The 13,158-nt window shown below is 37.8% G+C and overlaps 2 protein-coding genes and 1 pseudogene across 3 annotated transcripts in view; all 3 read right to left on the bottom strand.

Moving 5' to 3' along the window:
• LOC146463703 (uncharacterized) overlaps window positions 1–1,240 on the bottom strand; it is a 132,625-nt gene extending 131,385 nt beyond the window's left edge. The window contains exon 1 of the mRNA XM_085084362.1: window positions 938–1,240. Coding sequence (XP_084940488.1) covers window positions 938–1,240 — 303 coding nt within the window. The remainder of the gene's footprint in view (window positions 1–937) is intronic.
• A 4,494-nt stretch (window positions 1,241–5,734) lies between these two features.
• LOC146463702 (putative skeletal organic matrix protein 5 pseudogene) lies at window positions 5,735–8,067 on the bottom strand (annotated as a pseudogene). Its single transcript, XR_014856899.1, has 3 exons — window positions 8,003–8,067; window positions 7,099–7,228; window positions 5,735–6,337 (listed from the first exon to the last, which is right to left on the bottom strand). The product of XR_014856899.1 is annotated as a putative skeletal organic matrix protein 5 pseudogene (transcript).
• The window catches only part of LOC146463701 (uncharacterized), a 28,865-nt gene continuing 21,522 nt past the window's right edge, over window positions 5,816–13,158 (bottom strand). Inside the window, exons 3-5 of the mRNA XM_085084361.1 lie at window positions 8,003–8,048; window positions 7,099–7,228; window positions 5,816–6,337 (exon numbers count right to left, since the gene is read on the bottom strand). Coding sequence (XP_084940487.1) covers window positions 5,816–6,337; window positions 7,099–7,228; window positions 8,003–8,048 — 698 coding nt within the window. The remainder of the gene's footprint in view (window positions 6,338–7,098; window positions 7,229–8,002; window positions 8,049–13,158) is intronic.

Below are 13,158 nucleotides of genomic sequence, written 5' to 3'. Positions count from 1 at the left end.
GAAACGAAAAAAGAAAAGAGAGAAAAACCAAAGGATCTTCCGCACACACATCTCATCTGCCGGGAGATTTACAGGGAGATTTGTGGAAAGAATAATCGTTTGTGACATCCGGTCTTGGTAAAAGGTAATTAATACCTAGATCGTGTCATGTCTTTTTCTTTCTTATATTTCATGAAGAATACAATCATCAATCTTAAAAAAAAATGATAACGATAGGAAAACCCTTGAAATTTAAAAAAAAAAGCACAAACTTTCGCAATTTTAGTCTTTTTATGATCAGTCTAGTCATACGACCAAGTACAAGTTTGCAATTCAATATGCACATTTCCAGTTTGTTTTGTAAACTGAACCACCTGTCCTGTTAAACTCCTTCGTTGTATTAGACAATCGACTTTAGATTCGAGACCGTTTACACTTTCGCACACTTTATGAGTTACGAGAATTACAAATATTGTTTCAGGAAATATTCCGTATAAAGAATAAAAATTCACCGGTCGGAGATCTAACTGCAACTGTCTTACCATAATTCTGGGTTCAGAAGGCTTGAGTCGTCTCAAATATTCGGTTTTAATTGTGATTATAAAGACAGAGTTAGAAATAAATATCTTTTGTTTTTTTCCGAGGTACAAAATCGATGCCCTGAGCGCGAAAAATACGTTCAAAAACCCAACAGTAGCTCGGAATATGGGAACGAAATCTCGTTCCTAAATTTGTTTTGCCCTTTTATTTAAAAGCATCCGAGCTAATGGTGTATGACCTTGCGTAACAATCCTTTACTTCCCTTGAATAAAATCCAGTGGCAACTACAAAAAGGCATTCGTTTTTCACTGAATTTTTTTTGTTGATCCCCCTCAAATGTAAGGCATAACACTGTCTTTTCGCTTAATCGTACAACTGATAAACTTCGATAGTAACCCATATTTGCATGTGTAATTACCTCTGATATGTCGAGTACATGGTGAATCCATCCAGTGGCTCTGATAAAATTGTTACCCGCCTCACACTGATTATCATAGCCAAAGTTATTCAGCTCACAGACTTTTTTAGGAGGAAAATAGTTGTAGGAAATGCACTCGTCGAGTTTGTGGCACTCCTCAACGCACTGAAGCCAGTCGATGGATTCAATAGTCTTAAACACATGGCCTGTGAGTAAGCTGTTATGAACAGTATAACCATCCGAACTCCAAATGCTGACGATCACGATGGATATTATGGTCAACGAGAAAAATAAGCGAATCATTGTGCAGTGTGGTACAAATGACTCTATGAAAGTGTTAGAAGAAGCAAAACTGAAAACGAACACTTAACATGCGCTTCCAACAGACTTTAATAATGTCTAGCGCTTTGTTAGTTGCTTGAAAATAATTTAATAGCCCGGCTTTTTTTTATTGGTCAGCTATTTAAGTCAGCAAGCATCTAATCTAAAAGACTGTCATTAGTTTTTCTACCGCACAAACTACGAACTGTCAAAGATCATCACTCCGCCCTCACAATCAAGTGTGTACAAAGACTTTGATAACTGTAAATTGAGACTGCAAACGAGTAAATGCTAAAGGTGAACACCCTTATTATTATTATTATTATTATTATTATTATTATTATTATTATTATTATCATTATTATTATTATTATTATTGTTATTATTATTATTATTATTATTATTATTACATTAAAGTGTCCATGTTTCGAGGAAATTCTGAATGTATTTTTGTGATGCTTTTTATATAGGTGATATTTGAATATAGTTTTTATTACTTATTATCCATGAAAAGTTGGGAAGAGTGGGCTTTCTTTCTTTCTCTCTTCGTTTTTTTTAACGTTTTAATAATAAATAATTATTGGTGAATTGTCGAGGGGAATATTCCCCAATATTTGCTGAGCCTCAGGCAAATAATTGTTTTGGTATAATTACTCAGGTGATTATCAGAGAAAAACAAGAACTGTCCGAAAAATGTCAATTTTAATGAGATCCTAAAGTTTTCTTGTATTAGCATAATTACTCAGGTGATTGTAGAGATTCTATTGACCTCATTGGTCGAGGATTGTGTCATATGCTGCTTGAATCACCTGGCACGAGGTGACTATAGCGCGACTCACTAATTTTCAAAATGGTCGCCTTGCGATTTGTTGATCTTTCTGAGGAAGAAATACATACGATGAAAGAAAATGCAATTCTGAAAGGCACTTAAGATGCAGCTAAGTCTAGATACGAAAGTTCTGGAATTTGTAATAGAAAAACCTTGTAAATTGCGATGGAACTGTTGTTGATGTAGATAGGAATATAAGCTTATTAAAAACGAAAACAACAAATTAAATTCGCGCAAGATTCTCTTTATTTAACAGAATGGTTTCAACAACAAAACGACTTAAAGACAGAATTTGAAAGCATGCAAGTAGACGAGAAGAATAAGTAGTGTCTCTCGAAGTATTACGTTTCATCGAAAGAGAGGGGAGAAAAAAAGACAGTTTTTATTAGAAGAAAACTAGTTTGTTGTCAGTTCGAGCGGCTCTCGACCATCATCAAAAGTCACCGCCGTACAACAAAAAAATATTCAACCAGGACAACCGTGGACTTGTTCAGTGAAGCCAATAAAGCACTTAATCCATACCTCCGATGACAATTTATAAAGACCATTAACCGGTGAAGCCATCAAATTCAAATTGCGGGACACGCGCTATCCTAGAGTTTTACGCCAAACAGCCTGGTTTATCTCCATTAGTAAACGGGTCACAATTCATTCACTGAAAAAGTCAATGTCTGATTAAACTGACAGAGAAGTGTACCGCCTTTCTGCTTGAGGTATGCGTATTTTATCGATTGACCATGTGATCGGCAGGCTGCGCGTCTCTGTTCATTCACTCCTGACAATTTGAAACAAACAAATAAAGCTTTAGGATCTAATTAATAACAATGGATTTTAAAACATTAAAGGTTTGAGAGGGTATCTGTGGTCACGTGATCAGGACACTCCGAATTTTACGAAAATTTTGTAAAACTACATTGCGTCAAATGAAAGAGCGACTGCTAGGTCGCAGTTTGTAGATAATCTAGTTAAAACAGTTAAAAGGGGCACTATTAGTTTTCATTTAAAAATTAGCAGGAGATCTACTCATACAAATCCGTTGAATGTCTCCTGTTCTCGTAAAAAAGCGAAGCAAACTCGTATATGAGGTCTGGATATGTGCTCTTGTTAATGGCATCGACGGTTTCCTTCCATTCTGACTCCTTCATAGCTAGAATAGATGTAATTTTTCCATTTGTGGTAGCCTGGAAACGAGCGAGTAAAGTTGATAACGGGAGCCTGGAGGCAGCGAGGAGGGACCATTCGTCTAGCGTACATGCACTGGTGTTCGCGACATCTCGCTTTCCTCGGTTATCGGAGAATTTAAGCGGGTTGCGAAATTGTTTTACTTGCTAATTTCTTCATTTTTCTCCAATGAAAAGTTGTTAACAGCTTACTCTACAGTAGACTAGACTACATTTGTGGTTTGGTCCAAAACAGCCGAAAAAGAGAGACTAATTAAGTGTCAGCTTCTGAGCTAAATTTGGTAAGTTATCAAGTAAACAAACTTGTTGTATTACTTACATGTATTGTTTTTATTATGTACACCGATTGTTGTGTAGTTTGTAGACTGAACACATGTTTACCAAACAGTTTGAGATCAGTTTGTAAGCAAAAACAACCGCGACCACGAAATGTTGATAAACTTATAAAGATTCATATGTCGTTCATGATAACCTTTTTGTAGTAAATAACACGAATGTTTACGTCTGTGATGCATATTTAGACGAACATAAACTTGAAATGCGTCGTTTTTTCAGAAAGAAATTCACAAGATTCTCGACTTGATTTTATCTAGAAATGTTATTAAATTTCTCCTCTCCTTTCTTTCTCACGGTTGTTTAAAAGCTTTGTTAGCAAGTCACGACTGCTTTCATGATATATTCTTTTTACACTGTTTGATATAATTTTTCTTTGCCGTGTGTTGATTAGAAAGAACAATTAAAGTTGAAATTGGCTAACATCTGATATCTTCACAGCAATTAGCATTATAAAGACAAACATAAGAAAATGCGCAAAGTTGGGAGACAAGCTTAATCTCTCGTTTTAACTGTGCTTACATTAAACTTAATTATGATGAGAAATCAACTTGAGAAATTAGCAGTTAAGAGAAATAGTTAAAGGAAACTACTTCAGTACCTCTCGAACTTCTTTCCGCCTTTGTAGGATCGTATGTGCTTGTTGCAGTTTAAAGCAGTTGTTCTTATTAACTTTAGCAAAAATTACCACTGGATACGAGGCATAACTCAGCAGGTTAACAATGATGGCCAAACCTTTATTATTTTCTAATAAAAACGTCTCTAATATATTATTCTGTGCACAGGACAACAAGTATAAACGTTTTTTTTTCCTTCTAGATGGCAAAAAGCAAAATTAAAGATAAAAAATTGTGGGTTGCAATAATTTATTAAAAATGAGGTGCAAAATATTGAACCGAAAGAAGGACAAAAAGGCTATTATTAGAGCTAAAGACCCAGGTTGTATGGGCATTATGCAATAAAGATCCACAGAGAGCTAAAATATTAACCTTTAAGTTGTTTGATCTCTGTCAATTCGGCGATTGAAAAAGCTCGTTGGAAGAACTTCTAGAGCAACTGAAGCGATGAGAAGGGTAAAATTTTAAGCGCAAAGCATCATGGGGAGCTTGGTTTCTCCTCCTTCCAGTGACTCAGAACAACCCCTTTGAACACCTGGTACTGCCATGGAGGCTTGTTACCAAATACAAGTCACGGGAAGGATATAAGCAAAGCACGCGTAGAATTGCTTCTGTATTTAGTATTTACCTTTTATTCTCTAGATGGGTTAACTAAATTTCTGATCATGTACATTAGTCAGTAAAACTTAACAAATAAATGGGTTGAGATGTTTTGATGTTTCGAGCAACATTATCAAGCAGATAATTCGAGCCTGAATAAATAAGCAATAGCCTCCATTTGGCGCGAAAATATGCTCAGATATTTGTCCGCGGACATTTCTGTTCCGAGAAGCGAACAGTTTTGCGAGAGCGAAGCTCGAGGAAAACTGTGAGCTTCGAGGAGCAGATAATGTGCAAGGACAAATATCTGAACATATTTTTAAAGCCAAATGGAGGCTATTGTGGTTATTATCCCTCAAATATTTTTCACAACATGTAGCGACGAGCTTGAGTATTTAAACATTTCGTTTAACAATAGTTTACCGTCAAAAACGTTACGAGCGTATGTTGTTTTCCAATACTGCTTTATCGACCAGCAGGTTTATCTCTCCTTCTGTCACAAAAGCAAACCGTTCCCCCATCTTGATATAAATTTTAATTGTAAACTAGACGCGCCTTTAAGTGTTTGAAATTGGGGAATATCACTCGGGGAATATCATCGAATATTCCCCAGTTTTAGCTGGGGTATATTCGGTCACGTGAGGCGTTTAGACCAATCGCGCGCGAGCGAAAATATTTGATGGATTATAAAGGCCGATAGCAAAGCTAAAAGTGAGCGTTGTCAACACGATTGTTATAAATATTTCCTGAGAGGTTGCTTGCCTTGGAGTTGGCTTTACTCATGATACTCACCGACCATAAACCTACTGTAAAAATCTAACAAAAACAGTTTATATTCATATCTCTGCCTTTTATTTTTATGTCATGTTTATACTACAACAAACAAACAAAAGTCCTTATCCTGTTCAGTCTAAATTTAACTACAACAGCTGCTAGATTTGTAATTTATTTTTTCTCTTCTCATTTTTTTTTAGGAGGAACCTCCATCGTTTTCCTTTTATTTCACTAATATGTATCCCATGGTTTTAATGTGCTTCTCTCCTTGATCGCCTCCGTCTGAAGCCTCATTACCACACGTGTTGTTATTATCAGGGCGTCCTCCGGTACCAAAACCAATTCTGGAGTTGCAGCTAACGCAGTCGTTTTGATTGTTGCCAATAATACCGATTCTTGCTTTCGAACTCTGCTTCCTGTCACTAACTGCGTTGAACCCTTCTTTGTTACAGTTGGGCTGCAAAGATGCTTTAGAGCCAATCAATGTCTTCCACTTGTCTCGACCCAGAGAGGTTGGGAGATTGTGGCCATCAGCGATCAGAGAGTACAGTGAAGCGCCATTCTTGTTGATGACCAAGAACTTGACAGGTTGATCACTGATCCTCATGCCGAGACAGATCTTGGAGAAGTTCGTGTTCCAATAAGTCGGTAACTTAGTTTCGTGGTTATCAAACCCCGTCTTACCTCCAGAACGATTGAACTCGCTTTTGTTGCTCCAAAGTTTGGAATCGTAGTGAAACGTTGACTATAAAAAAGAAAACACGAAGTCACCGCTTAAATGTTTCAAAAAGACCTTATTAATTTTGCTGAATTCCGTTGCTTGTTCCGTCAATCGCGCTAAATTGAACGTCAGTTAAAGTTTGTTAAGGAGTTCTTTTGACAGCGTGGAGTAAGTGTTATTAAAGCAGTGGTCACCATACCTGGGGCCTGGGGCTATGCCATGCTGATGAGTTCCCAAAACCCTCGCGGTTTATTCTTTAAACCACTGACCAAGAAAACCGTGGGCACTGGGAATGAGATGATATCTGCCCCATGGCCCTAGGCCATTGGCCTTACCGTTGGGCTGTAGCATGATGCTCTTTCTCATCCGTAATGGTTTGTTGTTGTTGTTGTTGTTGTTGTTGTTCCTTCGACTCAGAAAAAGCAGTCAGCCTTGCAGTTTTTTTCATTTACTACATGTTATGTTATTCATCAGCCGGAAGGTCCGCACTGAAAAACACTGTGCCCGAGGTCTTGAGTGCGGTCTCGGGCAGTCCGGTAGAGGGCACAGTTATTTCCCAATTCGGTGCGGCCTGGCTAGGCCGGTGAATTACATTTGTATTTTTTCTGCAAGTAAACAACGCTTAGGTCTTGTAACAAGGCATGATCGAAAAATTTTGCCCGCCCCCGGAACCAATTAGACTGCACGATTTACAGATTTCGTCCGGTCGCGCACTGAGAAAGACATAATATCAGTTACAGACCAAGGGTAGATTAGTGAAAACCACAACCTGTTCTTGATTTTACCTTGTTACCATCAATTTTCATGACCAGCGTCCATCCTCCATCGCCGCATCCATCAATTCCGGTCATGTGACAGTAAACAGGGATTCTTCCAACGTCAGTTTGCAGCATGTAAGCTTTATTCACTCGACATCTGAATTGAACATTGAAATGAAAGTTAGCTACAGATTAACCTCTCAAATCTAAATAGATGATTCGTTGAGATCAAAGATAACTACGAATTAGTTATTAAACATTTCATTAGTTTTCTTTTATTTACATTTATCTTATTTTAATTTCTTTAAAGCTTGATTACTATTCTATAAAGAAATGATTGAAAATTCATTCTTGGTTAGTCTCCTAGCAGAGGTTTCTCTTTGTAATTTTTGTTTTCTACTTATTGTTTTTTCGTGTCCGTTTTGAAGGATAACAAATCGACAAAAACATACGAACGAAGCAGAAATAAGAATGAGAAAGCTCAGAAAGGAGATTATCGATCGGCGTTAATGGAAAATATTACATCCATTGTATTAAGCAGATTAGCGCAGATTATTGAGCTGTCTTTTTCGAGAAAATGTTTATACTTTATACTTTAAAAAGGTGATGGTGTTAGTGTGGAAGCCGGTTTGGGGCGGGGGTGGAAGGGAGAGGTCACGTGTCACGGAAACGTAAACAGTTCACGCAGATTTGAGATCAACCTCTTTCATGACAAGTCACAAACATCATTTCTCGCTTCTCCGGCATTATTTATGGAACATTACGGCGTGGCTAATCGCTAATTACCCTGATCATCGCGTTTTACGAGGACAACAATCATTTCACGTTTCACATCAAAGCATGGGAAATCACAACTGACGACAAATATACCCAAGACCACCCTCCCTCAAACGTCTACGAACAGAGGTCTATAAAAAGCCATGTCACTTACTTATTCTTCAGATAAATTTCTCTGCACGATGCAGAAGAATCGTCACCTGTAGAGACATCACACATTCAATGATTAAATCCAAGCCTAGCTTGAATATCTCAAGTCAGAGACTCGTAAACCGAGCCAATATATATAAATGTATCTTAATGAAGAGAACAAGACTTTTAAATTTAAAAGACATGTTTCGCAACTCCTGTGCCATCGTCAGTTTACGGATGGAATTACATTGATGAACAATATATAGCTGAAAATTAGAATAACAATGGTATGATAAAACAATTAATTACAAAGAAAGATTAAGATTTACATGAAACGATTGTTGATTTAGGGAGGGTTTCTCACAGTAAATATGCACTGCCTCCTTGATTTTTAATTGTGTCCGTGTTGTTGCTTGATCTATGACAACAACGCACTCGCTCGAACAAAGTGTCCGACACCTAGGTGAATCCTGTAGATGCTTGAAAATGTGAGAGGCCTTATCAATAAAGTCTTGTTCTCTTCATTAAGATTGTTACTAAATTGCTGCTTTTACGTCCTTTTGGTAATATAAATATATCTAAACAAACTCACCTAAAACAGTATTACTAAGTGAATATGAATATATGAAACATATGTTTGAACTTTGGGTGAAAGATAAAGTAAATGCGAAGGTCTCTGTTCTATTCAGTATTAGTATAAATTTACTAGTGTTCTATCACGGATGCCGTTCTCTGATTGGCTACGCTACTTGCTATCTATTCTGTGATAGATAGTGAGTAGCGGTATTCAACAAAATGGCGGCCGCGTCGTCGTGTTTTCGAAGTGTCTGCGATGAGGAAATAGATAATTTACTTGTTTAGTTTTGAACGACTAATATATTTATACTAAAACAATTAGATTATTCGCTCTCGATTTCTATACGTGATAGTTGATTCGGGCTTCGCCCTCATCAACTATCACGTGATAGAAATCTCGAGCTCATAATCTAATTGTTAATTAGTATAAATCTACTAGCGTTCTATTACGAATGCCGTTCTCTGATTGGCTACGCTACCCGCTATCTATTCTGTGATAGATAGTGAGAAGCGGTTGTCAACAAAATTCATCCCGCTTCCTCACGTTTTCGAAGTGTCCGTGAGGAGGATCTGCATAATTTACTTGTTAAGTTTTGAACGACTAGTAGATTTATACTAAAAGAATTAGATTATTCGCTCTCGATTTCTATGCGTAATAGCTGATTCGGGGTGCGCCCTCATCAACTATCACGCGATAGAAATCTCGAGCTCATAATCTAATTGTTAATTACTAAGGATATCAACCTTCCGCTCGCAGCAGGTGTTCTGCAATGGGATACTCAACCCATAAAACAGGATAGCGATTCCTGCAAATAATACTAATATCAGACACAACTAATAATAATAATAATAATAATAATAATAATAATAATAATAATAATAATAATAATAATAATAACAATAATGATGGTGATGATGATGATCTGATGTTTATTTAGGGTAGGGTTGTAGGGTTGTATCCAACAAAATGCCCTATTACGCTGTACAAATATACGATTAAAACAGGATAGCTCTTCCTGCAAATAATACTAATATCAGACACTCACTTCCTGTACGTTTTCACAACTAATAATAATAATAATAATAATAATAATAATAATAATAATAATAATAATAACAATGATGATGATGATGATGGTGATGATGATGATCTGATGTTTATTTACAAGACTCGTGTAGGGTTGTATCCAACAAAATGTCCTATTGTGCTTTACAAATATACGATTAACTACCTTAAATGGCTTACAGAAATCTAAATAGTTTATTTATTACTAAAGTAATTATGATAAATTTATACTCACCTGGCTTCCTTTTCCTTTTTATTTCCTGCAAATCAAACAAATGAAAAAGTGAAAGGAGACAGGAATGTAACAACAATGTCTAATTTTAAGATGTCGCCTTCAGAGGCGAACAGAGGTCCCTTCAACGTTCCGACATATTGAAGAGCACCTCTGCTCGAAGGTCCAGTCAGTTTTATTTTAGAGATTCTAACAATTTTAATAATTTAGCACGGAAACCGTGAATTCAATACTAAAAAGCTTGTTGGATCAGTTTGGGAAAACATTAGTCTCGCTTTCTGTGTGTTCTTCTCCGAACAAGGACACCAGGCTAACTCATAAACAGTTTAGGACTAGCCTCTCACTGCAATCTAGAAATTTCCCTCCGGACTGGTCTCTACATATAAATATCAGTTTATGACTTTTAAATTTCATGAAACAGTTGTTTACGATCTCACCTCAATACCAGCCCCTTGCATTGTATACAGAAAAGTGCCTTTTCTAGTCACCAGATCCCCATCCGCGTTTTCTTTCTCTGTATCCAACAGTTCACAACTCGTCCCAGTCAACTGAAACGCTACGCAGCCACAAACTTTGGCGCAATGGCGGAAACACTCCACTGGGCCGGGCACGTTCACAGATGCAATAGTGTGCCTTACTATGGCAATATCCTTGGTGAAGATGTTGTAGGTGTACACGAGTGATGTTTTAACTTCAGTGCTGTTTGACGAGGTTGTCATTGTAAGTAGTAGTGCACCAATCACCACCAACTTGGGCGCAAAGTCAGAAGTCATCTTAAACTGTAAAGATTCAACCAATAGTTCATGGGAGCTGGTTTCTGTTGAGATCACGAGAGGCTTGAGGAGTTTATGCACCGTATCACTTAAATTCGCCTAGATGGGATTCTCGGGTGGGGAGGGGGGTGGGGTGGTGGTTGCTGCTCAGAAATTTTGGTCAGAGTGTGCGGCTCGGTTCTCTAACCCTGACATAATTTAAGACCACAATATTTAGTTTCCCCGCACCCTTTTTCAGATGTCGCCTCTAAAATTCATACCCATTTACAGACTTGGTTTAGTCCATACCCGTTTCTGTGAAATCCATTCCCATTTTCATACGTTCGGACCAAAATGGTTAGAATCTATACCCTAGTTCAGAGTAAAATGGATCAAAAACCCTATCCCTTTGCGCCGCACATAAGGCAGCCCCGTACATTTTTGTAGAAAGTTTCAACCAAAAGAAATAAAATCTGAACCAAAATTAAACGCCTGAATGTAGGCAATTGTAAACCACATTCCACACTATCAAACGCTTTTTGATAGTTAATATACATGTATATCAACAAGCCTGGGCCCAGTTGCTCGAAGCATGGTTAGCGCTAACCCCGGTTAAATACCATAACAACCTATTGGTTTTAATACCTCTTAACCAATGGTTAGCGCTAACCATGCTTCGAGCAACTCAGCCCTGGAATATTTTCTTTGATAGTGAAATTCGTTATGTCGAAAATAGAACAAACCGTTTCTTCGATACAACGGTCTTTTACGACATATCCTGGCTGATTATGGTGAATGATTTCTGGTCTTGCAGAAATTACTTTAGACACTTTATGTGTATTTGTCTACGCTTACAAGGGAGATTGGACGCCAATTTCCTGGAAGGGAACGATCTTTTCCTTTTTTCTCAATAAGTGTAATGATAGCTTGTCTTTGAGGGAATGACATCTCACTTTTTTCGAAGCATTCGTAAACATGTTTCATAAAGCTGTCGCTGGCTACAGACCAGAACGTTTTATAGCAATTTTATAGAATCTTTGTCTTTCCACAATTACAAGGACATTGTCTGTAGGAAGCCTTATTTTTAGTGTACGTGTATTTTATTACACCCATTTTTACTGCTGTTTTTTAAGCTTTGAAGCTGGATTGGTAAAAGCTGCTGTTTTTTACTACTTGAAAGAAATATGTGGAGACATCAATGATATTTTAACGCGCGGAGTCCCATAGCTAAGAGATTTTGGTAAACCCATCAGTGCGAGAGATTTTGGTTTGGTTATGACGTCACTTCCGTCCGACCGACTGACCGTCCGTACGGTCCTCTGTGTAAGCCAATGTGAAATGAGACACTTAAACCCTGTGGAGCAAACCAGGTTTTTTTCGGCGGAAAAATGCATGGCCAACTGCGCTGTCGGCCGCGTTTGTTTGGCGGGAAATTGCAGCACCAACTGCGTTTGAGAAAAAAAAAATTTGAAGACGACGTTTACGACAAAACACAAAGTAAATTTATGAATAAGTCTACAAACATGGAAAGCAAAGAAAGGGAGATAGAAGAGATCGAGAAAACAGGCGACGAAGAAGCGAAGTTCGACGTGAAAGAGAGCGACTGAGAGCGCTAGCAAACAGGCGAAATATGAGTGACGAACAAAGAGAGAAAGAACAGGAAAGGGCGCCGAAAAAAACCCGTGTTGCAGCACAGGGTTTGAGTGGCTCATTTCACTTTGGCTTATAAGATAAGCGTATGTGCTGCAACCCGGGTTGTTTTTCGGCGGGAAAATGCATGGCCAACTGCGCTGCCTGCTGCTTTTGTTTGGCGGGAAGTTGCATCGCCAACTGCGTTTGAGAAAAAGACGAAACAAAACATAATTTGAAGACAAGATACAAAGTCAATTTATGTGACCAACAGTAGGAGAAAGATCAGGGCAACTAGCGGCGGGAGAACTAAATCGACTGGCACATCATCAGAATCTTGAAATGGAATCATTTTACTCCAATCTGGCGCGACGAAACGTTGGATTTTTCCTCTTAAAGTGAAAGGTTTCGCTCACTTAACGTTGTAAAACGAACGGAAAAATCAGAAATGGAATGAAAGGACTGGTTTTTCTTAAAAGAGGCGAGTATATTCATGCAATTTTGCTGACAAAACTTTGCTAGTTTGCTCTTTTGCAAGATAATGTTTTCTTGCAGTTTTGACGCGCCGTTTAACTTAAGCTTAAGGTAAATACTGCTCTTTTCAGAGGAGTCTTTTGAGCTCATTTTTCGGTTCATGTTGATTATTTCCCTTGGAGTTTTATTTTCTGATCTCGTCCAATTTTAACGTCAAACAGCGAAAGAAAGAGCAATGAGACTTGTGGCGGAAGAAACAAATCGACTTTATTAGAAGCTTTTAGAGGCGGCACTTCATAAACAGCTGCTGAATCTTGAAGAGAAATTATTTTTCCGTAATCCGGCGCGATCAAACGTTGGATTTTTCCTCTTGAAGTGAAACTTAACGTTGTAAACGAACGAAAGAATCAGCAATCAAATAAAAGGACTTGTTATTCTCCAAAGAGGCG

This window comes from Pavona decussata, unplaced genomic scaffold (assembly GCF_977016875.1).
Source record: "Pavona decussata unplaced genomic scaffold, jaPavDecu1.1 SCAFFOLD_175, whole genome shotgun sequence".
NCBI classification, from domain to species: Eukaryota; Metazoa; Cnidaria; class Anthozoa; order Scleractinia; family Agariciidae; genus Pavona; species Pavona decussata.
Note: the sequence above shows the minus strand (reverse complement) of the source record. Positions and strands in the feature narration are given on the sequence as shown.